At 42.2% G+C, this 25581-nt stretch overlaps 1 protein-coding gene across 3 annotated transcripts in view; it reads right to left on the bottom strand.

The window, feature by feature from the left end:
- DOCK8 (dedicator of cytokinesis 8) overlaps positions 1-25581 on the bottom strand; it is a 209001-nt gene that overhangs the window by 100242 nt on the left and 83178 nt on the right. For all 3 annotated transcript variants that reach the window (XM_036261842.1, XM_036261841.1, XM_036261840.1), the window contains 9 exons: positions 24988-25111; positions 20897-21109; positions 15952-16037; positions 12140-12206; positions 9294-9443; positions 5748-5828; positions 4274-4433; positions 1989-2125; positions 366-459 (listed from right to left, as the gene is read on the bottom strand). In XM_036261842.1, the coding sequence (XP_036117735.1) occupies positions 366-459; positions 1989-2125; positions 4274-4433; positions 5748-5828; positions 9294-9443; positions 12140-12206; positions 15952-16037; positions 20897-21109; positions 24988-25111 (1112 nt within the window). The remainder of the gene's footprint in view (positions 1-365; positions 460-1988; positions 2126-4273; positions 4434-5747; positions 5829-9293; positions 9444-12139; positions 12207-15951; positions 16038-20896; positions 21110-24987; positions 25112-25581) is intronic.

Below are 25581 nucleotides of genomic sequence, written 5' to 3'. Positions count from 1 at the left end.
GTGGTTACACTGAGGACAAGGAAGCTGCCCTCACCTTCCATGAAGCATCTCACTTTCACTTTCCTTGTTACACTGAGTTTCACACAATGTTTTACATGATAAAAAAGGCCGCTCCTCTGTTCAAACAATTATCTGAGAAACCAGGTCTAAATGAAGTATGTTTATTTACAGACTTAATCCTTTAATAGAATAGAAACGATTGATAGAGTTTCCAAAAAGTAGGCCAATTGAGACTCAGCTCCTGATGTAAAATCCCACACTTGATTTTGTACACATAACTGTATACATTGTTGCAGCAGGCAAATATGGTGTCTAATCATAAATGGTGCGGGCACAGCTCACGAGGAGAAGACAGCCGTCTATACCTGGAATTGACTTGACTCTTCTCTGCAAGGATGAAGACCTTTTGTAGTCAGCCAAAAACTTGAATAAGTCTTCATCACTGAGGCGATCTCCCTCCTGCCGAGAGAGGTCAAGGTTAGTATAGATGTACCAGTGACCCCTGGGGTAAGTACCAATGATTTATGGGAAGATTTTTATCTTTATCTTTTATTTTTGCACACCTTTCATAGACAATAAGATTAAGGCAATGCTGAAGTCATTTAGTTCAACCTCTTGTCAAATATTCCTTCTCTCTTCCTCCTGGACTTGCTGTCACTCAGGGTCTTATCAACTCTTCTGGGGACGGGGTTTCTACTGTGTTCTAAGAAAGTCTATTTGACCATTGGAAATCAGCCAAGAGCACTCCCCTATAACTTAAGGCCACTGATGCTTGCTTTACTTCCTGGAATAATACAGAATCAGTTTACTTCCTTCTTCAAAGCCTCTTTCCCTCCTTCCCCCATCCTCATTGTTTCACATTCGTCTTAACTAAGAGGGCTAAGCATAAATACACGCTCCACGTGCCTGCATGGGATACCTATTCTACCAAGGCAATCGCAAGCAAGAGCTCTGATCCTTGCAACAGCCGGTAAGACAGGTAGGTAGGTGTATCTTATTCCCAAGTACAGATGAGAAAATCCAGACTTAGTTGAGTCAAGCTCTTTGCCCCCCATGTTAATACAATCGGAAGTATATGTGGGATGGAAACCCGTTCAGCCCCACGCTATTGTGTGGCATGGTGCACAGACCCCCAACATCCTTTCTGCACTCCAGTTTATCAACATGATCCTTGAAATGCCCAGGAAGACTGAGCTATGGAACATATTTTAAAACAGAGTCAAACCAAGGCTAAAGTTTTGTGTGTTATTTTTGTGATAAAGATGCACATAATATAAAATTTGCCACCTTAACCATTTCTGAGTGTTCAGTTCCGTAGTGTTAAGTACACTTACAATGTTGTGCAACCAATCTCTAGGACCCTCATTTTGCAAAACTGAAACTCTGTACCCTTTCAATAACAACTCCCTACTCACCCTTCCTCCAGCCCCTGACCACCATCACTCTGCTTTCTGCCTCTGTGAATTTGATTGCTCTAGGATATTCTTTGTTTTTTAAAGTCTCAGCGTTGACTGAGCTAACAAAGAGCGCCATCTGCAATGGTCACCCTCTCTGAGCAAGCAGGGCAGCCCTGCGTGGAACAGTGGTGAGGGAGGACATCAGCCAGGCCAGGAAACCCCGGCACCAAGGGGGAACAATGTTTCAGCCAGACTGTTTTCATAGCCTGATAAGTGCATTGACCAGGACAGTTCAAATAGGATGGTTTGTATGAGTGGGAGCAAGCCCTTCTCTCAGCTGAAAGCCAGCACTGACTGAGCACTGGCTATACCCCAGGTACTCGGGGCAGAACTTTACCTGCTGCATGTCATCCAACCCTCCCAGAGCCACATGGAGCTGGCACCACCGTCCTTGCTCTGTAGATACTGAGGTTTAGGTTTGGTGAGGTGAACTAGCTGGTTCTCTCATTCACTACATTTACTACCCCTTTGGGCTCCCAAACCCATGATATTATGGGACAAACCCACACGCACTGTCACATGAAGAGATACCTGCTTGAAAAAGCTGCTAATGGTGATGGGGGTGGTCTTGAAGTTGGATCCAACCCCGTTTTCCTCCAAGGAGAGGGCTCTTTCAGAAAGCCTTCTTGACTGGGACAAGGTTCTCCGCTCAACCAAAGAATTTCTTCCTTTAAGAAAAACAAATGTCATTCTCAAGTTCGCCTTTCAGTTTGAATGCACAGCAGTTATTAACTTTACCAGGTATAAGATACGTTGAAAGTCACCGAACAAGAACACTGAACACGGCCATTCTAGTTTTGAATAAAGATTTCCCTCCACTGACCCCCTACCTTTCGTAGCCCCCCCGTCAGAGCCCCTAACCCTCCTCTGCCCAGAGAGGAGGGGCCACGAGCAGCTGCAGTCCCCCCGTGCAGGGGCAGGCCCGACGCCACCCAGCAGGGTCCAGGACTGCAGCGAACCGGTTGTGCAGATATGCTTTATTTAGTCAACCGTGTTTGTTTTTGTTTTATTTTTACATTTTCATTCCTTTGAGAGAAGCATGTACTCAAATGCCCTTGAAGGCATTTGGAATGGTGACCCAACTATGCTTACAGTCAGGGGCGGCCTGAGTGGACTCTGAATCCCAGCTTTCTTCTGCTCTCACTGTGTGGACCGGGCAGGCAGACCCACTGACCTGCGTGACGGGGATTAGAACCCTGAGCCACACCCGAGCCTGGGCTGGGGTTCTAACACTCTGCTTAGTTGCTTCTTATCCCATTTTGAGATTTAGGGGAGGATTGTGTTGCTTTTCTACTGCAAAACTCAGGGGTTCTGTTGTGAAGCGTCATATTGCTTAGAACTCTAATACGTCCAACCCTGTCTTTGAATATTCTCTTATCCTTCATTCTTGCAGCGACACTGAACTGGAACTTCTTGCCACCAGTGCCATCTAAACTTGCCACGCTGGCTCTCTGGTTGTTTCTTAAAAACCAGCCTCTGGAGTGAAGTTAATTTATCCTTGACCTAGAGACTACTAAAGCCTCAGCAAGCCCTATGCCTGAACTTATGGATACATCCCATTTATGCTATCCTCTAGGCTCCGTGCATAACTCTTTCAAATAATGCCACCTGGGTCTACACAGAGGCTGGCATTTAAAAAAAAACATTGTGGCCCTGGCCAGTTTGGCTCAGCGGTTGGAGCATCAGCCCGTAGACCAGAGAGGCCCGGGTTCAGTTCCTGCTAAGGGCACGTACCTCAATTGCAGTTTGTCCCTGGCCCTGGTTGGGGTCCTGTGCATGGCAACCAGTCGATGTGTCTCTCTCACATTGATGTTTCTATATCTCTCTTCCCCCTTCTCTCCCTCTCAATCTATCTGAAGATAAATGCAAAAGTGTCCTCAGGTGAGGATAAAAAAACAAAACAAATAAAATAAAAAAGCATCGTGGTGTGAAGGTCAGGATGCGCTAAAGTGAGGTGTGTAACTGACAGATCAGAAATAGTCCACGAGTTCTGACCGGTAATTACGCAATAACTCCAGAATAGCAGCAGCAATAACCAAACACCCTTTCCTCCACTCCTCTGCGAGGGCACCGTTTCAGAAGTGGCGGAGCTGAGGAATGCATGAGAAATGTGACTCTCTCAACTTAAATATTTGCTGGACCCAAAGCCTTGTAGGAAAACAGAAACTCTGTCACAAGTAGGGGTTGGTCTACTTGAAAATTCTATAACCCTCTTGAATAGTTTCATATTCAATCTGTTCTACGAATGAAGGATTCAGACCACGGGTGAGGTGATGAAAAAGACACATGCTATATAAATTAAAATAGTAACTAAATATTCTTTTGGCATCCACATTTTCATCCCAGTTGGCAAAATAAACATTAAGGGACTGGAAAGTTTGCTGAGAAACCGGAGTTTTGCTTTTCAAAACCTCTGTGACAGCATCTCTTGTGTTTTGGAGCCAAGCTTGGTGCCTTTGTTTAACACACTATATATACATGGTTATTATATTTTCTTGTTATGTTGAAGAATTTTACTTTTAAGAAGAGATGGCTACTTAAAATTAAGTTTTTAAAGGGTCAAACTGTCCAGAAAATTCCAACCAAATATCTTACTATACGAGCATATTTAAACTCCACAAACATTCATGATAATTTGGGGGATTCATTATCTAATCATGCATTTGTATTCCAGCCATAATAGTGTTTCAACCTATTAATCTCCTCTTCTTTCCCCTTTCCCACACCGTACTGTACCCCAAGCCCCCACTACTAAGCAGTTGACCTGAGTTGGTGAATGGGCAGCCCCCCCTTCCCGCTGCAGCTGGAAATCTTACCAACCATGGACTCCGCATCGGTTACCTCCCTTTCCAGGGTGGAGACATTGAAGAAGCTGGTTAAGCTTATGGGAGCCCAGGCGAAGGGCATCCGGTATTTCCCCAGACGCTGGCAGAAGGCTTCAGCTTGAAGTTTTAGTTTTTCAATCTTTTCTTTACTCTAGAGGAAAATGGAGAGACCAGCAGAGACAAACAATAAGGCACCAGCACCTAGCAGCTGCCCCGCCATGGATATGACAGGCACTTTCAAAATCCCCACCCTACTGATCAAAAAGAGTGACAGGCAGAATAATGGCAGGACTGGGGCAGACGTCTGGCAGGGAAATACAGACTGGAAAAGGAGAAGTCTGAGCCAAGGCTACATTTGACTATGACATACCCCTTCAGCTAAAAAAAAAAGTCCAAGGTTTATTATACAACTTAATCAGCAAGAGCCAGTTGTAGGGGCTAGTTACTTGACTTGAGTTTTCATGAGCATCTTAAGATAAAAAGTTTTATATATCATCTACCAAGCTCTCACGAGAGCCTGTTTTTTTTTTTTTTTTTCAAAAGTTGCCTTGGAAAAGTTCAGAAATATCCATAAAGTTTCCTTATCATTTCCTTATTAGGTTTCCAACACTTCCAAGGTGCTCTTTCTAAGTCCAGAATAAAAGGTAGATTTAAACAAATATTTTGAGTTCAATAAATTTTATTTGAAAATTATAAGTCTGTAGGATGCTGATTAGGTGAGTCTTAGTCCAAAAAAGCCATGCTTTAAAAATCATCTTGGGTGCTGAGAGAAGAAGTCCTGTCCACAGGCTCGGTACCCGTGTGGTCCTAGTGAATTTGTGGCGGGAAGTAATCTCAGCCTGTTTCCAAACATGCGCACTAGGAAGGGCAGGGCCCATGCTGTTGAGAGGAGCCAGAAGAGCTCGGCCACCGTTTGGTTTCCCGGGTCTCTGGGGCCCTCCCCACCATCTGGGCCAGAGCCTCAGAACCAAGGCAACAAGGTGTGGCATTGCCCTAGGTAAGTTGTACCATTAGACGATAGTGTGTATATCATCATTTGTTGAGTTAAAAAAAGTATTTCTTTAAGAAGTTATTATCAAACACCCGGCCGGTGTGGCTCAGTGGTTGAGCGTTGACCCATGCACCAAGAGGTCGCCGGTTTGATTCCCGGTCAGGACACATGCCCAGGTTGTAGGCTAAATCCCCAGTGGGGGGCAGGCAGGAGAAGGCCAATTGATGTTCTCTCTCATCAATGTTTCTATCTCTTTCTCCCTTGCCATTCCTCCCTCTCTAAAATCAATAAAAAAATTTAAAAAAAGGTTATCATCAATAACCAGTTTCTCTTTCTTTTCTGGTTTAAGTACAATTTACTAGTGTCTCATATGTAAACATATTGTGGACTAACCCCATTGTACTGTGGAACACTTCTGAAAAATATCTGCTTATTCTAAGATGTCACCATTTTGCGACACTCAAAATATCATACCTTTCCACCATCACTTTCTTTGATGACCATGTAGGGTTCTGCACAGTCTCCAATCTCTCCCTGCTGGAGAACTTTTTCAATCTACCAACAAAAATAATATGAAAACAAAGTAAATAAATTGCATCCACATTTCAGAATCTATGTAACCATCAAGATTAGGTTTGTGACAGTATTTTATGATATGGGAATATGTCTATGAGTTATGTTCTTTTATTTAAAAATTAGTATGAAAAGTACTATATAGTTTTATAAAATATCATAAAGGCATATTAAAAGGACGACAGCAGATACGCAGCTAATGCTAATAGTTATTTTTGTATGATGGGATTATGTGCTGTGTTTATTTTATTCCTATTGCTTATATGTATTTTCCATTTTTAAAACAATAAACATGCATTATGCCTACAATAAAAACACAATAAAAGTTATTTTATAAAACAAAACCCATGAGACATATGTAGGAAGTGAAAAGCTCATTTTCCTTATTATTGCTTACAATGTTAAAAAGAGATATGACCTCTGTAAAAGTCAGGTTGGGAACTCAAACCTTCCATAAAATGAATAAAGGAACAGAATAAATGATCTGTAATAGTCTCCCATGTATTTCCTATTAGGGCTGCTTCTCTGGATTTAACAGACCTGGACAGACACCCAGGGCAGCGGGATGGTGCAGCTTGCCCCCTTGCTCACTGCTGACCTGGGATGCCACCATGGTCAAACGTCTTCTCCAGGTAGGCTGCAGGTAGAGGATCTGGCTAGCCATAAATTTGGGCAACATATTTAGGAGACAGAAAAGGAGAAAATGGAAATTTCCTAACCCTCTCTATTCAAAGAAAATTTAATTTAGCTTAAATGTTGAGAAAAACAAGTGGTTTTGTCCCGTTGTCTGTATCATTAGTTGAGACGATTCTTGAAGAAAACTGGGTTAACATATTCCAATAGGCACACCTTCTTAACAGGTATTATCAGTTAGGTGCAAAGAATGTGAACCAGAAATGCACTAGTGATGGAGGGTGTTTAATGGAGTTTCAAAGGAAGGGACATGGGACTGCTCAAAGGACATCTATTTCAGGGACACTGCAAGCAAGATGTCTCTCTTCTCATAAAAGACATTTAAAACCCCTTCCCATGGCCAGAGCATGAAGAGAAAGCTGACCCCGCTGAGAGATACCCCAGGTTGAGAACACAGACACATAACACTAGAGCCAGAGTCGGGTATTCCTGTTAGTCGGCAATCATTCACTTACTCATTCATTCCAAAAACATTTGTTGGGTATCTTCCATGTGGTGGCTGCTAGGGACATAAGGTGGTGAACACAGTGAACCCGGTCCCCACTCTCCTGAAGCTCACAGTCAGGAGCTCGTAGAGCAAATGGGAAGGAAGCAACTTTTCCCATGAAATCAATACATTAAAATGTGGTTTTAAAGTAGACTTTGAACAGAGACAATGAACCTTTTCACTAGGACCTGAAGCACGGAATGGAATATCATAGCTTCATGCATTAGTACAGTGTGGAATCCATAGGAGAGGGATGTCCGGAATCTGGACGTGGGAAAATTCACATCCAAACTGACCAGCAGCTACCATTCCCTTTGCTCAGCTACTTTGAGAGAAGAAGCTGCAGGCTGCAATGACAGCCTACTATATGGTCCTTCATGATTTATGGGTAAAATGACTTTGGGTCCTCATAAGTGTGGTAGGTAGGGGAAAGGAACATAGAATTACCTGGAAATTTTTTAAGGTAAAAGGCTACCCTCTGTTCTATTTGAGAGGGTCTGGTTCAATGCCTGGCATGTCTGTTTTTAAAGTTTTACACCAGATTTGCTCTCATCCTAACTCTCCATCCTTCAGGTGAGAAACAAAACCGTTAAGCCTGAAATAACCCCTTAAAGCAATGTCCTATGCAATACTAAACCTGGTAACTCTACCTAAATACAGTTAATATCCCAGTGTTCAGCTTGACAACAAAAATAAGAAAGAAGGCTCTCTTTATTGAATGGCAACAGCCTGGATAGATGTGCTCAATATTCCTACATCATTTATTATCTATTCAGAGGAAAAGAAGCTACACTATGGCATTACGGAAAAGAAAGACATATCAGAAGCAAACCAGAAACTGTCTGAATAGATTCAAATGTCTTAACTAAATTCAGACCACTAAGAGAAAGGTTTTTTTTTGTTTGTTTGTTCATTTTGTTTTTTGCCAAATGAATGCATTTAGACATTCGAAAGTTTTGAATGTATTTTAGTAAGTAACAGAATCCATAGGTAACTGCTGGTATTTAGCACAGTACTACGGATTAACCAAAATAAACTCATCCACTGAGATGTGGCGTTTGAAGTAAAATTGGGCTCTGGAGAACTAGCGCTGCTTTCCCAGGCTGAGAGAGAATTGGGAATTTAACTCTAGGGCCTCCAGAGTGGTAAGATAATTTTCCTATATGTCTAAGGAATATTGCAAGATAAAGGACATACATTAAAGTTTGACAACAAAAGACACGTCTTTTTAGCAACAGAGTTTTAATTATAGCTTCCATAAGCTTCCATATGTTCCATTTAAGATACTGTAGCCTTTCAGAGTTTGGTGAATTGGAGGAAAGGAAGCTAGAATAGAAAGACATATGCTACTTGTTAAGTGACTTGCAAGTCACCTAGATTCTTTGAAATCTTTATGCTACTCCCCTGGGATCATGGAAGACTCATGAGATAATGGACATCAAACCTGGAATTCTGAGTGTTCATGAAATCAAATCACCTGATTTTATTTTATTATTATTTTTTAAATTTTTGAGTAGAGTCAAAGATATGGATTATCTCACTTAAGGTAGGTAAAATACTCAATGTTTGTTGTTAATTTCTAACCAGTTATTTTGGTGTGCAGAGAAAATCTCTGGCTTTCCTACATCAGCAAAGAGTATAGCCTAGAATGAAGCTCCTTCTACATATAACTGCCCTAGAGATTTTTGATTCTCCCTAGACATAGTCCATGAGATGGTGATAAAAAGGAATGAAACTTGGAAAATATAGCCCATACCTCAAATTGTCAGAGCCTGGACTTGTGGTCATTTAACTATGGGCCTCTAGAAAAACATGAACATCATTAGGAAACTCTATCTGAGATAGCAGCAGCCTCCCAGAGCTGGACAGCCAAGGGTGCTTTCCTTGGTGAGGAGGAAGGGTGTTTATAATGTGCTAAGCTTTATTTTGTAATCACAACTACCCAGTGAGGGTGGCATTATTATCCCCACTTTACAGATGAGCAAACTAAGTCTCAGAAAGGTTAGGTAATTGCCCCAAAAGTCATGTAACGACCAGGTTGCAAAGCCAGGATTCCAAACTAGGACTGTATGATTCCCAAACCTATAACTGTTCTAGTATTCAACATAGAATTTTCTTGTAAAGGAAACTGGGTAAGTTGAGAAGGAAACAAAGTGAGTCTCACAGAAAACAGCGAGATATGTTCTAACACCTCTTGTACCTGATACATGCACTGGGAATAATGCCAAAATGGGAACATCAGAATGAATGAATCAGATTGTGTTTACCTTGACTACCAGGTAGATGTCTGAGGATGGGTAGGTGACTGAGAATACCGCAGATCTTGCCTGACTCGATGGGGCCACAGAGGGTGTGTGGGCACGCAGAAATCCTTTGAACTGGTCAGAGTTCAGGTCACAGTGAAAATTTTCTGAGATCTGTAAATGAGTAGCAAAATGGAAAATAAGTTAGACCTGCTGTTCTCATGGCTTTAACATGTTAAAAAAGAGTGAAAAACCACAAAGAAATTTCTCCAAAGGAATAAATGTTATCATAGACATGGTTCACGACTGGTGGCTGTTGGGAAATCTGATACATATTTTGTCACAATCTCCAGATATTTTGGAGTCATTTGAGAGCTGTTCCTTGAAACATTAAATTTTTATTAACCCGCCAGTAATCTCTGAGTATCAACGATGTGCTATGCACTGCTCTGAAGAAGAGCTGAACACTGAAGAAGAGCCTATGCCCTCAATTCATTGACATTAAAACATTGGGGTACGTCAAATATGTAACTAACTACAGGAAAAACAAAATTTAGGTGACCACCTTCATACAAAAAGCACTCTGACCCTGGCCAATTTGGCTCAGCAGTTACGAGCATAGGCCTGCAGACCGAAGGTTGCGGGTTCGGTTCCGGGCCAAGGGCACCTATCTGGGTTGAAGTTCGATCCTCGCCCTGGTCGGGGTCATGCAGGAGGCAACCACTCGATGTGTCTCTCTCACGTTGACGTTTCTCTCTTTCTCTCCCCCTCCCTCCCTCCCAATTTATCTAACAGAGAAAGCACTGTGGAAATTACAAGGGCGAGATCGCACCCAGTAGGGGTGACAGAGTGAGGCAGAGGCAGAGCTGGAGGGTGACCATGTACCAACGCAGCACAGAACCATCCCAGAGGCTGGAAAACCTGCAGTGAATTCAGTTAACATAGATTAGTCCAGCTTGACTCTGCCTAGGCAGACCAGAGAGGGAAAGAGCACAAATGAGAGCCACAGTGAAGAAAGCCCGGCATGGAAGCTAAAAAGTTTGTTTTTGATGTAGCAGGTGCTGCGGATCCATCAGAGATTTTGAGCAGGAGCCGGACACGATGCGCGCCCTCGGCTCGCTCGAGCGGTGTTACTCACGAGCCATGTGTGGCCGGTCTCCCCTCCACCACTAACAGAGTTAGAGCCGAGAACTGGCTGCCCAGGCAAAGGCTGCTTTACCGCCCTCTCCAGCAGTTAGGAGTGAATTGTGAGCGTAAATGACGTGTCAAATATCCAGGCTGCAATGTCAGAGACAAAAGCGACTTTGGGAGAACACCCACTGAAGACAGAGGGGCCACTGCCAGCCCGGGTTCCTGGGAGACTGAGGGGCTCAGACCACTGCTGACCCAGCACCCCTACCCCGGACTGCTAGGAAACACAGACAGAAGCTTCTTTTTTTTTCAATCCTCACCTGAGGATATTTTTCCATTTATCTTCAGATAGAGAGTGAGGGAGAGAGAGAGAAACATCAATGTGAGAGAGACACATCGACTGGTTGCACCCACAAGGCCCCAACAAGGGCCAGGACTAAACCCTAACCAAGGTACATGTCCTTGAGCAGAATCGAACCTGCGACTCTTTGGTCCGCAGGCCAACGCTCTAATCATTGAGCAAAACTGTCCAGGGCAAAGACAGAAACTTCTTTAAGCCCATGGTTCTCAAAATGTGGTCCCCTGATCAGCAGTTTCAGCATCACCTGGGAACCTGTTAGAAATGCACATTCTCAGGCCCCACCCCGACCTACTGAATCGAAATTCTGAGTTGGGGGTCTAGCATCTGTTTTAATAAGCTCTCCAGGTGGTTCCGCTACATGGTCAATTTTAAGAACTACTGCCCGAAACTAGGGAATGTGGGGGTTTTTGGTTTTAGCAGTCATCCTACCCTAACTAATACAAATCTCAGTGATTATTATTTATTCGAGAAATACACATTTCCTCAAATACAGAATGGCTATGGGCAGAGGGGCGCAGAGCCATCTTACTCTGGTTTTGTTATTTCTGTCTTCCTCTAGGAGTTACAAAAGAACTAAACAGAAAAACATCCATGGAGAAGTCTCAGGTCCTTGAAAACTGTCAATGAAAAGCACATTCCAGTTGGTAAGCTCTTCACCCTGTGGCACATTGAGACTTTTACTGAACAAGATGCCTTCCGTTCACGATGAGCCCACTTCACAGAGCAAACACTCCCCGGATGAGGAAACACTAACGCATAGCTGAGCTTGTTAAAAATGTATTTAAATTGTCTTGTTTTGTTTTTTTTTTCTCCTCACCCGAGGACATTTTTCCATGTTTTGCTCAGATAGAGTGGGAGGGAGAGAGAGAAACATCGATGTGAATGGGACACATCAAGTGGCTGCCACCCACACGACCAACCAGGGCCGGGGACAAACCGCAACTGAGGTACGCGCCCATGGAGGGAACAGAACCCGGGTCTCTCTGGACCGCAGGCCGACACTCTAACCGCTGAGCCAAACCAGCCAGGGCTAACTTGTCTTGTTTTACGTGTAGCCCCCAACACTGCTATATCATTTCTCTCTTATCCCAACCAGCCCTCTAGCCATCTGGCCAACCTTCAGCAGGCTTCCCCTTAAAGATTCTTCAAAAAATATAAATGACTAATGTTCCCAGATCATCCCTTTAAAAACCACAAAGATAATAGAACTTGCTGTATCAAAGGTCATTTGCTTTAAAATCTGAGGTGTTTTTGCTGAATAGAAGTGAGATGCAAACACCCGAACCCAAAAACTCATCAACAATGTGTGTCTTTGGGGATGAGTTATTTTTTGCTTTCTTTTTAAATATTTATTTTTTTTTATTTTTTGCTTTCTTACCTTTTTCCTTTCCTTAACATCATAGAGGGCAATGCTGGCAAACAGAGGCTCAATTTCAATTTCAAACCTGTGAGAGCAAGAGAGAAAAATCTGTATGGTTTTAACTCAGATAATTTCTAATATTCTGAAAGTGCCTGCATACATAAACTGGTTAAAAATGTAAGCAGTTTTCAGAAATATTTTGATAACGCCATGCATATGAGAACTACGTTGGATATTAACAGAGAAACATGGAAGGGTCATGGTGGGTCATTCTCTCAAAAAGGGCTTGTTGGCGGCGCCAGAAGCAGAAGTTGGCGGAGTGGACCCTTGGTCTGATCCAGCATGGCACACCTCACCGCTGGAGCTTGTTTTCAGGGGTCTTGGATAGAGGCCTTATTTACAGTTTGTTTTACTGCTAGACAGAAATCCTTCTTACTCAATTCTAAGGAATGGGGCTTTTCAGATAGTGTGAAAAGAAAAGTCCAGTTGCTTTTCCTGACATTGATAGTGGGGCCATCAGAGGAAGCCTGGGTTATGATTTGGGTGAATGGCCCTTCCTAACTCCATTGCCAGGGGAAGTGCTGAGTTGAGGTAGGGATAGGGGGCTGAGCACTACCGATAAACGGAGGTGTGTGGACCCAGTGACAGCTGGAAAGAGGAACCCTCACATTGGACCTAATTGCCCATTCCCCTTGAAAAATGGTGGGCTTGAGGAAAATGCAGCCCCAGAGCATCATCCTGCCACATGTTATGACATGCTCATGGACCACATATGTGCACCTTCCAAGTTTCTCAGGTTAACAACCCATGACCTTGGACGCTGCCAGCTGAGATCACCAGTAATCAGGTCCTGGACCAACATTACTGCAGAAGTCACACAAAATAGGCCAATTTTGTTTGAAGGCATGTGTGAGATGATGGCCTTATCATTGGATAGCTTTGCCTTAAAGGAGAACTTTTGTAGAAGAATATTCGTGTCTAGGCTCACCAGCTATTGCCTGGCATGTTGAACTAGACCTGATACAAAGGTCTGAACAGTCCTGTAATTTATGTAGGTAGATACTGAGGGTTAAGTTCTCTGTGGTTCAAAAAGAAAAAGAGAATGAATATCTGCCGAACACCTGCAATTGTGCTAAGCGATTTGCACATGTCAATTCCTTTAGGCTTCACAGCAATGGTGTGGTGTCGATATCTTCCCCATTGTTGAGGTTCAGAGAGCTTAAGGCCACGAGGTTAGGAATGGGCACACTCAAGTTTCAAGCCCAGTCCTTTCTGATCACAGAACCTCAGTTCTCTTTACCAATGTTTCTCTAAGAGTGGTTCCCAGAAATGAGCATTTTGAAGCAAATACAGAGTTTGTCAAATGCAACTTCCTTGATCCCACTTGAAATCTACTGAACTAGAGTCTCTTGTGGGAAACGCCAGTAGGAGGTCTCTCCAAACCTTTATTTAAAACAAGCTCTTTGGGTAAGTTTAACACACACTAAAGTTTTACCACCAAGAAATTCCTTTCAGCTGAGGTTACTTTGCATAAGACAGTATTAAATTTTAAATTAAACAATTTTCCCATTTAAAATGCAAAATAGAAAAAACACTCTGTTATTATCCTCTCTTTCTTCTTGCTGCTACTCACACATACAGAATTGGCACTAGCCTGATTCTTTCTGTATGCTTGAGGCATTAGGTATTTCTCAAAAGCAAAACAAAGTTACAGATCTCAATAACTTTAAAAAATTTCCCCAGCTGATAAACTCAATAGTATTAGAAATAGGATTCGGCATATCAATGGGGAAACATGTGTCTTTAACATTATTATTACATTTTTATCATTCATATTTTAACATTCTAGGTTTACTTATAAGAATTTGCTTCCTTTTTAAAAAATTCAGTTTATCCAAAGTAGTTATACCTAGGTGTATCTCTTCAGTCCTTCTCTCTGGCTGTGTTGGTATGGATATTATTTAAGACAACTGAGCAGACCAAGTGCACTGAGCAAACAGCTCAGCGCAACTTAATTTCTGCTTTGGCAGTTGCGGGGAATCACTAGAATCTATACTTCCCAATTTTCATCAAGAGAAATCCAAGTGACTCGTTTTTTAAAAAATAATGCACATCTATCTTAGTGGCCATATTTCCTACCTGTGAAAACAGCTGCCACTTATTAAAAAGTCTAGACGGCTTGGTGACAAGCATCCCAGGAGAGAATTCCTCCAGTCTTAAATGGCATAGTTCCTGCATCTAAAAGTGCATCCTGTGGGGGCGGCGAGTGCTCAGACAATGGGTGGACTTCCTGAGCAATGCAGAGGGGAACGGAACAGCCACTTCCACTCAGTCCTCCTGCTGAAAGACAGGCTGCCGCCTCCGGGCGGCTTGCCAGGGTGAGAGTTTGCCTTTCTGAACCTTTCACCTGACACAGAGCTGCTCATCGGCTGCTCATCTCTGTGTAGAGACAAAAGGTCCGAACCACCCCTCTCCACCACTGGTAGCATCGCCGAGGAGGCGCAACATCAAAAGAGCACCCCCGGTGGTGAGCAGTCACGCGGGCTCGTGTTCCTTGGAGAGGGACTGGGGAGGCTAGGCATTAGAATTAGAAGTTTATGACAGGCGGGGGCTTTGAGACTACCCGGTCTAACAACTTCATTTATGAGAAAGGACTCAAAGTCCCAGAGAAGTTCTCAAGGTTGAAACAAAGCCTTGACTTCAGTATCCAGATGCCCTAACTGTAAGCCAGGGGCTGCTCAAGGGGTCCATGAACAGATTTCATGAGACAGACGGCCCACCTAATAGGGTACACAAAATAGTATGTTCATGGACTTTTGCCTAGGTAGAACATTTACAACTTAGTATGTTCAAAAGGGTCCGTGGTTTGAAGAAGTCCAAGAACGACTTCCCTAAAGTAGCAGTCTGCAAAGAGGAAGGAGAGGTGCAGAGACACTCCTGGGACACACAAGACAATAATATTATAATTTCCTTCAACATTTCTTGATTATGTATGTTTTATAATGGATGCAGAATTTTCATATGCACGTACAAAACGAATACACATATATAGAGGACATGGGACATTTTTACTTTGAAAGTGAACAATTAAATAACTTGGAGACAACTGCTTTAAAGCAGACGTGGCCAATCATTGGCCCACAAAGTGAATCTACACTGCAGGCATACTTTCTCTGAATTGTGCGGTATTTAAAAAGGAAATGAGAAGAATCTTAAGAAGTCAGAAAGTTAGGCAGAAAAGTCTGGATTTCCAACTTCTTTGGGGGGGGAAATCAGAGAATTGACAAAAATGGGCCTGTTCACTTGGATGGCAAGAGCTGGTCCTGGGGAGCGGTGGCCCCTTTAATCGTCTGCTGCAGTCCCCTCTGCTCTGTTATTCCCTGGCACTGAGCCTGGGTTTTAGTTGCATTTACCATTGTGTTTCCACAGTGGTATGCTAGTAAATGTTTAAAGAACAAGTCTCTGGAGAAAAAAAAAAGGGATCTAATTTTCTGTTTTTTTCTATGTTGTAAATACTCCCACCAAGGCCAATGTCAAGCCACCCATGTGACTCCGCTGAATAAAGCGTTGGGAAGAGAAGGGCACGATCCGCTATCATGAGTTAGTCAGAACTGACCCCAGTACACCGCTGGCTTTCGCTGTTGTTGTGTTTTTTTTTTAACATAGGCCATTTCACTCAATTTCCTTATGTGCCTAACCTTAGTGTTTGCCTTCCCTTTTATAGAAGAAGACTGTCAAAGGCTTGGTAGAAATAGAATTCAGATCCAGCTGACTCCAAACTCTAAAAGGCAATATAAACCTCAGTATAGTTACTCGTTGCTGATACTTACTTCAGGGTCAGCAACTTGACCAATATTCTGTTGCCCAGATGTTCCTTAGGACATTCTGGCACCGGACGTATTTCCACAGCATCCTCCTATTATTAATCACATGGTAAAGAAATCATTAGTCAATTTCCATTAGAGAAGTTCCAGTTGGAGTTAACCCAGGCAACGGACGACCGTCATCCACTGCTCAATTCAACTTGCGTTTGCTTTATTTCCAACAGCAGAATGACACTGATATTTACAAGAAAGTTTGTTATCTAACCCCCAGCTTCAAAGTCAGCACTTATAGCAAACATTTTCTCCTTTCGGAAAGCCACACATTTAAGACAAAGAGACCGAGGGAGGAAGGAAGGAAATGTGAACATGGATATGACTTAGTAACATCCACCAGATGGCATTGCAAAATCTTATACCTATTGTTGGCTTTTTTTTTTCTTTTTTTGGCTGCTCTAAGTACACATTCAGAATATTTCTTCTGCCAAGGACTTAACTAGTAAATATGGGTGTTTCAGACTTGAGATCTGAGTCAGAATAGTTCATGTAAGGCTGTAAACCATCAATACGATAATAAAGCATCTTTCTCAGTTCACTGTTTTCATAGACAGATGATAGGAACTTGGGGTTGAATTTATAGGGTCTATAAAAAAATGTCCAGCTAAAACTTACTAAAGTTCTATGTACAGAAAGGCTTAGTAATGACAAATTAAGAAATATACCTGTATTTTACCACATTGGGACTCAGGACTTAAAGAGAAATATCAAATCCCTGTTATAACCTTTAGCATTCAAATCTAAATGATCATAGTATCTTAATTATATTTACGTATGCAACGACAAACAGCGCAAGTCCCTCACAGCTGTCATCCCTGCTCTGGCACTAGGCTATCCAAACAGCGGTCAGTGGTCTGCAGCTCGCAAGGGTCCAAAAAATAGAGTCATGTCTACTTGTATTTTGCTGGGCTACAAAGGATGGGAGCTTCCCATAGCAACCACAGCGTTTTTACAAATAGCAGCAAAGTCACCTTCTTGGCAAATCTGTGCCATTTGGTGGAATCGTCAGAATGGTAAACTCACATCTACTGTAACCTTTGCTCTCCTTCAAGGCCCATCCTGGGCTCACCAGTGGGCCACCTTGCGGGGTGGAGCTGCTGAGTCTGCCCCAGAGAGGGTCCTGTTCTGATGCCTACACTGCGCAGAACCCCCTCAGAGCAGGCTGGAATCTTTAGGCTGCTCAGAATAGACACGTCTGAGAGGGGAGGTCCCCCTTATTGGAAAACAACATCAACATAAAGACACTTACTGGTTTCTAAGACTACATTTGGTCTGGATTCAATCTTTTTAAAAGAGCTTTTCATTTGGGAAATTGTAAACATATAAAATTAGAGGAAATGATATACTGAACCATTTTTACCCATTACCTAGCCTCATGGACAACTTGGTTTCATTTATACTTCCACTTATTACCTTCCCCTACTCAATATTGGATTCCTTAGAAGCATGGACCCAAACATCATGTAATCTCAACTGCAAATATTTCAGTACAACTCTCTAAAGGACTTTTAAAAACACACAACTGTAATACCATTATGACTCTTAAAAAAATTAACAAAAATTTATTGTTGTCACTAAACATGTAACCAGTTCCAAATATACCCAACTGTCTTATTTTTTTGTAGTTAGTTTTTAAAATCAGGATCCAAACAAGGTCTACATGTTAATGTATTTTCTATGTTTCTTCTAATCTATATGAATTTCTTGAGCCTTTGCAGTTATCTGAAATAGGAACAAATTCCCAAAGAAGCAGAAGAGGAAATGTAAAGTTTTAACAGATACCTGTTTTCATCGTTCTGGGAGGTGTGTGTGTGTGTGTGTGTGTGTGACAGACAGAAGGGAGAGAGAGAGAAGGTGTGGTAGTGAGAGAGAAAGATAATGAGAGAGATGACATGCTTCCATCTGTTGGTCCAATGGATCTTGAGGCCAACTCTCATCTGCCTACCTGTAATTTCATTATGTGAGTCAATAAGGCCTTCCATTTTTTTCTGAATTGGTTTTAGTTGGGTTCTGTCACTTGCAACCGAAATGCAAGCTCTCCAAAGACTTGGAGTATAGAGGCAACTTTCTTAGGGATCAACACTTAGGATGACACCTTTTATAGATGCAGTGAATCAGGGAAAGAACTCAACTCGTCTAACTTGGTGGTTGAATTCTACTTTTACCTCTCCTGTAGAATCTACCATAATATGGATGTAATAGTTCACCTCTCCTCTAACTTTACTCACTAGGAAATGAATTAATGACAATATAAAACAATTTAATTAATGAGTTATTTTTTAAAAAATCAGCATTTGTAATGATCTCATGGTAGGCCAGAAATCTACCTTTCTTCCACAGGACTTTGTTGGAAGCAAGTACAAATTACAAGTACAGATGCCATTTCTGTGTGTACAACTACAACATATTAAAGGGCTGGTACAGGGACACTCAAGCATTTTAGACATACCAAGTTGCAAGTCACAGGTATACTAATTACAAAGCATTCCTTCCCACTCAATAAAGTGGGTCCCCTTAGGACCTCCGCTACATTATAACTTTCTATCTCACCTGAGTTTCAGCATTGTTCAAAGGCCATAAAACAAAATTCTTTTAAAATAGTCTATGGTTCACTCTTTTAATCAATTCAGACTGGATATTCCCCATTTAATCTACTGAGGGAAACTTGACTGAGCTGCTATCTCACTAGAAGTATTCTTCTCGTCCTTTGTCCCCTCTTCTGCCTCCCACTTTGGGTCTCCTTATGACCTACCGGCACCTGCGTCACGGAACTGGGAGGAAGAGCGGTGCATGTGGGGTCAAGTCAGCCAAACTTAATGCTTCTTGGACACACTTGGTAACAAGTTTTAAAGTTGTAGATGGAAACTAAAAAGCTACGAGATAAAAGGTGGTTGTTTGTCATCATCTTTGGATTTCAATTATGTGTGCCAATTCACCTGGTGGTCATATGTAGATAAATAAACAGGCAAACATCAAATTTAGAGGTAATCGTTTAGGATCTCCATCCTAAAATTTAATTTACCTGTTGAACCTTGAACAAGTCACCTAACGTCTCTGATTCTTACTTTGTGATCTGAAAAATGGTGGTGATAACATTGGTTGTCCAGATTGTTCATATTTATTTTTAATCGGCCTCATTCAGAAAAGGATTTGAAGCCACTGATAAGACTCCATCTAAAATAGATGAGAAAACCAAGGTAGTTGAGAAATGAGAATAAGAAAAAAAGAAGGTTGAAGTAAATTCAGGACGAATAAGGAAGCTGCTAGACTGAGGAGAGGTGACCAGAAATTTGAGTGAAGAATTTAGGAGAGTGGATTACAAGATGCACACCATCTCTAAGGACACACATTTCTCAGAGGAAGCACAGTTCTTCTTTGTCTGACAGCCTGAGAGCCAATTTCCCTGTGGGTCCTTAGTGTGGTGGTGCTGGGTGATGCATGGGTCAATGTCCTCAATCACAGTTTCACAGTGGACACAATATCATATCTTATGACTGCTGTTTTCCTTATTGCCCTCCTTGCTGACCAGTGGTGAGCTCATCGAAAGGCCTGGCAGGTAACACAATTCTCAGGATGGGGCCTCACAATGTAGAAGAATCAGGCTCCCGGATGATCTCGCTTGATTCAAAGATCAAATTTCGAATATTTAGAGACATAGATGGATGGCATATCTTTTAAAATTTCCCCGAAACCATATTCCTTGCAACTGAACTTTTAATAAAATTTGGACAGCAGAGATAATGTGTTCAGGCAAGACCCAGAGGTGTAGGTGTTGTGACATGCAGAAAGGAAGACTGGGAGCCTCATGTAAAGTATAAGGAGCCAAAACACTGTTGAATAATGGTCCTTTCTCATTCCCTTTGAAGTGCCCTGGGGAGTAACCACAGGCAAAGCCTAAACTATCAGATTGTTTGGGGGCTGGTCCAATATATGGAGGAGCAGACAATCAAGAGCCTATTGTTCTGTGCATTGGGAGCATGGCTGTGGTGTTTCAGGCTAGAATGCTTTCAGAGATTAAAAAAGAAAAATCTTGCCCAGCCGGTGTGGCTCAGTGGTTGAGCGTCGACCCATGCACCAAGGGCTTGCTGGTTTGATTCCTGGTCAGGGCACATGCCCAGGTTGTGGGTCCCATCCCCAGTGGGGGGTATGCAGGAGGCGGCCAATCGATGTTCTCTCTCATCAATGTTTCTGTCTCTCTCTCCATCTCCCTTTCTCTCTCTCTAAGGTCAATAAAGAAAAAAAATTCGCCCTGGTCGGTTTGGCTCAGTGGTTAGAGCGTCGGCCTGCGGACTGGAGAGACCGGGTTTCGGTTCCCACTAAGGGCATGTATCTTGGTTGCAGTTTGTCCCCAGCTTCGGTTGGGGTCATGTGGGTGGCAACCACTCAATGTGTCTCTCTCACATCAATGTTTCTCTCTGTCTCTTCCTCCTCTCTCTCCTGCTTTACCTGAAGATGAATGCAAAAATGTCCTTGGGTAAGGATTAAAAAAAAAAGGTAAAATCTTAACAAAGCACTACAGAACATCAAGGTTTAAGTAATGCATCTTGATGGATTGAATGCAAAACATATCCCCAAATAACTGAATGACTTGACTGGCTGCATAGGATCACTGCATGTGGACCCTCAAAATGTTTTGAAGATTAAATGAGATAATATCAGTGAAAGTGTTTTGTAAAACGCTATGAAAATCCTAGTTATCATTGGAATCTCATTTGTGTAATTGATCAATAACTGGCTCTTCTATGACACAGGCTTGCCTTAGTAAAATAAACAGCCCCAGAAATCATACAATTAAGCATCCTGACGCTGCTGTACAGTGATAACGAACAATGATGTTTTCCCAGAGCGTCTCTGTATCTTCTCTGAAGTTCTCCAGCGTGGAGATGGTCGCACCCACCTCGTCCACTGATGGGTAAAGGGCGAAGAGCTCGGCCTGCCGGTTGGTCCTCCGGGCCTCCTCATTCTGCTTCTCAAAGTCCTCGGCACTCACATGCTGCAGGAGGTTTTCCAGCCGCTGGTCGGGCTGCAGGCTGCGCAGGTCGAAGCCACACGCAGTGAGGGGGCCTTTCCCAGACACATCACACAGAACGTTTAAGTGACGGGGGCCTGTCTGTGAGAAAAGACACATCTTTGTGAAAGAGACTGTAGATCTAAAATGAGAACTAAACAACCTGTCTCAAGCCTGCTCCAATGTGTGATTATAGAATCAGTCTCAAGGCGTTTCAGAGCCAACTGGGGGTTTGACAAGAATCACATCTTAGCTTCCTGACCCAAGCATCCTAAAATTAAATCTTTCCTTCCCACCTGGAAACAGGTAATTACTCATCAGATGTAGATAAACCTGTCCTTGAGGAAAGGTTGGAAAATAGCACCATGTTCCTATTAGTTTTTGTGTGTTCTTTTCCGGAGATTGGGGCCAAGCCTCTTCCGAGCCATGCTCCCGTCTCACGTTCCAGCAGAAGAGACAGGGAAAGGGTGCAACAGAAAGGACCAGCCCTGGGGCACAGAGGCAGCTCATCCTCATCTCAACTCCAGAATTTGGTTTTTGAAACTGGAAAATAAGATGATCCTTGAGGGGCCTTCCAAATTAAACTATATCTTAACTCCAAGGCTGAATCTGTTTCTGGAGACAGAGATGAGGGCATGGGAACACTTTCCTACAGGACGTTAGTAACAGTTGCAGGAATAAGCACCAGAAGAAGAAAAAGGAAAAGAAAAAAGTGTTTGCTAGTCTAGCAGTATCCACTTTTAGCTGCAGTGTGTTTGAAAAAAACTCTTAAATCAATCACAAAGTGAATGCTTTATTCCATTAGAAATGTCTTGGAAATTGGGAACTGCATACTTAATGAAAAACTCAGCAAAGAATATATAACCATAATCAATAATATGTTATGAGAATACAGATGAATCTATTATAAACATCTATAAAAATGAATGGTAGAATGTTATCCTAAAATTCTACTAAATGGACTATACCTATATAATTATTTCCTCCATAAGATATATTTTTTGTGATATCTACCTACCTTATAAAAATGCTACTTTGGTAGATCATAAATTTTACCTAAAATGAATGTGCTAGCAATAATCGATATTAACACTTTAATTATTAATATTTTTGTTTTAGAATTTATAAAAGCCTTGGGAAAATAAAGTGAATTCAATTTCTTCAAAAGAATGTTAAGAGATATATATATTTTCCAGAATTTATCCTAAGGGTGTAACTGAATAAGTGAGCAAAGATGTAAAGACACAAGCATCTCTGAAACATTCTTTATAATAACTAAATAATAGAAATAATCTAAATGCCACCTATAAGAGGAAGCATTAAGAGATTTTAGAACTTTCAGCCAATGGAATGCTATGCAGCCATTAAAAAGAAAGAGCATATATTCATTGGAAGAGAAAAGATGATCATAGTATTAATATTTATTAATATGAAAAAGGAAGTTATACAATATTATGTATAATATGACCTCATTTTATGAAACATGTGAGTACCATGAAGACACATCATATGTGTATTTAACTTACGTAAATTCAGGCATTTGGCCTCTCCATTCCACTTAATAAGGTACATAAGAAAAATGGAAGATGTTGTTGATTGTTTCATAATCTGAGCATCTCTCCATGGTGAGTATTAGTCTAATACTTAAAAACATAATTTTTGTATAACTTGGCTCTGAAACCCAGCCAATGACTTCACTGAGTGCTCTGTTAGTCTGCGGGGGAAATGGGTGTGCTGGTCATTCACCTATTGTCTCTCACCTCCAAATTCCTCCTTTTATAAAATCTGTGAGGCCAGGTCTACTTTCAGCAAATCACATTTCTGCTTTGCCTGCTGCTCCCCTTAATGTATGCCAAGAGGGGGTGCAACAGGGAGACTAGATGGCTGGAGCTGGGAGAATGCCCCTTCCCCTTTGCTTGCGGTTCCTCTCGCCATGGTAGGGGCAGTTGTTCTGGCCGTGGCTTCCTTCGGCACCTCTAAAAGTATCCTCATCTTACCTCCTTGGAGGTACCAGATCCAGCTGGGCAATTCCTCCTCCTAGGAGGTCTAAATCCAAACTTCCAGCCTCAGTGAGGTCTTTCCTCAGATCCTGAGATGACACCACTGGCTGGGTCACACGCCCTCCTCAGAGAGTTCAGTCCTAGCTCTGGGGCCCCTCTTCTAAGCTTCTAGGTTCTGATCTCCAAGCTCTTTCCATTAGATGCATGGTTCTCACACGAGGTCCTGGGACCAGCAGCATCAGCATCTCCTGGAAAGTGCTAACTAGAAGTGCAAATTCTCAAGCCCCACTCCAGACCTAGCAAGTCAGAAATTCTGGGGTGGAGCACCGCAATCTCTGTTCGAGGGGATTCTGAGGAAGCTCAAGTTCGGGAAGCACTGCCCTAGACTCCAGCCCCGGGGTGGTGTGCTGTTGCATGCAGTTATGACTGCTGCATGACTTCATTGTTCTCTCTGGGTTCTCTCAGTCCCCCATGTTCAATTTCTGCTGTGGAAATATCTAGTGTGGCTTCTGTCTGACATGCATGGAACAATTTACTTGGTCATCATGTACAGTGAAAACTGAATTTGGTCAAAATTACCAATTAAAAGGCCCTTAAATCTCCCACAGAGTACAGCACACAGATATTCTGGGCTTCAGTTAGCCCATCATCTTCAGCACTGGATTGATGGCTGATTCCTCAGATTAGGTCGTGGCATGACTGCAGAGACCGTGTTGTTCAAAAAATAAGTATTATTTTATTATTTTAAAACCCTCTAGTAATATTCAGCATGGTAAGATGCTTGGGTTATGAGAGCACCTGGGAGCTAAAAATTATACTGGTTTCAGAAGTCCTATGCAAAACTTGGACACATTTCTTCCTCCCTCTTTTATTTTTCTTAATTATAAAATGGGCATGTTAGACTAGAGCACTAAGTTTTTTTAAAAAAACTGTGATAAAATATACATGACAAAATTAACCATTTTTTTGTGTGTGTTCAGCTCAGCAGTGTTAAGTACATTCACACTGCTGTGCAACTAATCTCCAAAACTCTTTTCATCTTGCAAAACCGAAGCACTATTACCCATGAAACAGTAACTCCCCATTCCCCCTGTCCCAGCCCCGGGCAGCCACCATTTCACATTTGTCTCTATGAATGGATTGCTCTAAGTGCCTCATGTAAGTGAAATTACACAGCATTTGTGCTTTTGTGACTGGTTTATTTCAGTCAGCATAATGGCTTCAAGGTTCCTGCATGTTACAGTATGTGTCAGAATTTCGCTGGTAAATTTTTAAGACTGAATAATATTTCATTGTATGTGTATGCCGCATCTGTTTATCCATTTACATGGATACAAGGTTGTTTCCCCTGTTGGCGACTGTGAATAACGCTGCTATAAACACAGTTCTATAGAGCTGACTTTCAAACTGTAACTACTCTGTAGTAGTAATAACAACACCGATAACAATAACAGTAGCCAACATTTATCGGGTACTAAGTGCGAGAAGAGACATGGTTCCAAGTGCTTTACACATATTAACTCATTTCATAGTCAAACAACTATTTTCAGTCTTGTGTTCCAGAGAAGGACATGGAAGCCCACAGAGTTTAGTTATCCTACCTGAGGCTCCCTGATGCGGCAGAATCACAGAGACCCCAGGCAGTCTGACTCAGTGTGGAGCATTCCATCTCTCTGCCTAAGGGGCACCTGAGTCTCCAGCAGGAATGCTATAGGGATAAGGCCCAATGGCCTTCCCCAGCAAACAGAGCCCCCCCACTTTTCTCTATTTTAATTACTGAATTTCTGGATTTTCATTTGAACACTATGTCTGTGGCTACAAGAAGGTCTGGAAAAAGAAAATCACTAACTCAGATGGTAGAGTTCCTCCTACTCTGATAGTCTATGAATTTAGCTTTTTTATTAGTTAATAAAACCCAACAGCATGCCACGGGGCAGAACAGCCAGTAGCCTGGGAACCGTGTTTGTTGATAGGAAATACCTGGGCTCTGGGTTCACTGCACTCCACAGTTTCCGACTCAAACGTCTGTTTCTGAAGCGTCTTGTGAAAATCTCTTCGGGATCCAGTCTTTTTAAAACCACAAATCTCCGAACTTCCTTGGTGTCTTTATTGTTGTTATTGTGAGAGAGAGAGAGAGAGAGAGAGAGGCAAAATCATTAGATTAAAAGAAAAGTAATGGCTTAAGCATAGACTTGGTGCTGAAAGGTCTTGCAAAGAGAGGACCGATTGTAATTCCTCACATCTAATTATGCACCAGGCCTAATACAAGGCTCTCTTGTAATGAGATACAAACTTGCCTCCTGGCTGGCTCATTATTAAAGGCAGGAATGGCCTGGGAAAATGCCACTTCAGAGGTGCGGTCATTTCAGCTGTGGGGCATTTGGCTCTAAGTGGAAGCTAAACTATGACTCTAGTGTAAGAGGCTGGAATAAATCTAGCAATCTGCACAAGCAGCAAATAAAGGTCATTTGAAGATAAAAATAGAGGAAAACATTTCATCTCCACATCAATGTTCTTAATAATGAATAAAAAAGGCAGGGCATGATTATGAAAAAAATAGAAATAGATGATTTA

Source organism: Molossus molossus, unplaced genomic scaffold (assembly GCF_014108415.1).
Source record: "Molossus molossus isolate mMolMol1 unplaced genomic scaffold, mMolMol1.p scaffold_m16_p_14, whole genome shotgun sequence".
Taxonomy (NCBI): Eukaryota; Metazoa; Chordata; class Mammalia; order Chiroptera; family Molossidae; genus Molossus; species Molossus molossus.
Note: the sequence above shows the minus strand (reverse complement) of the source record. Positions and strands in the feature narration are given on the sequence as shown.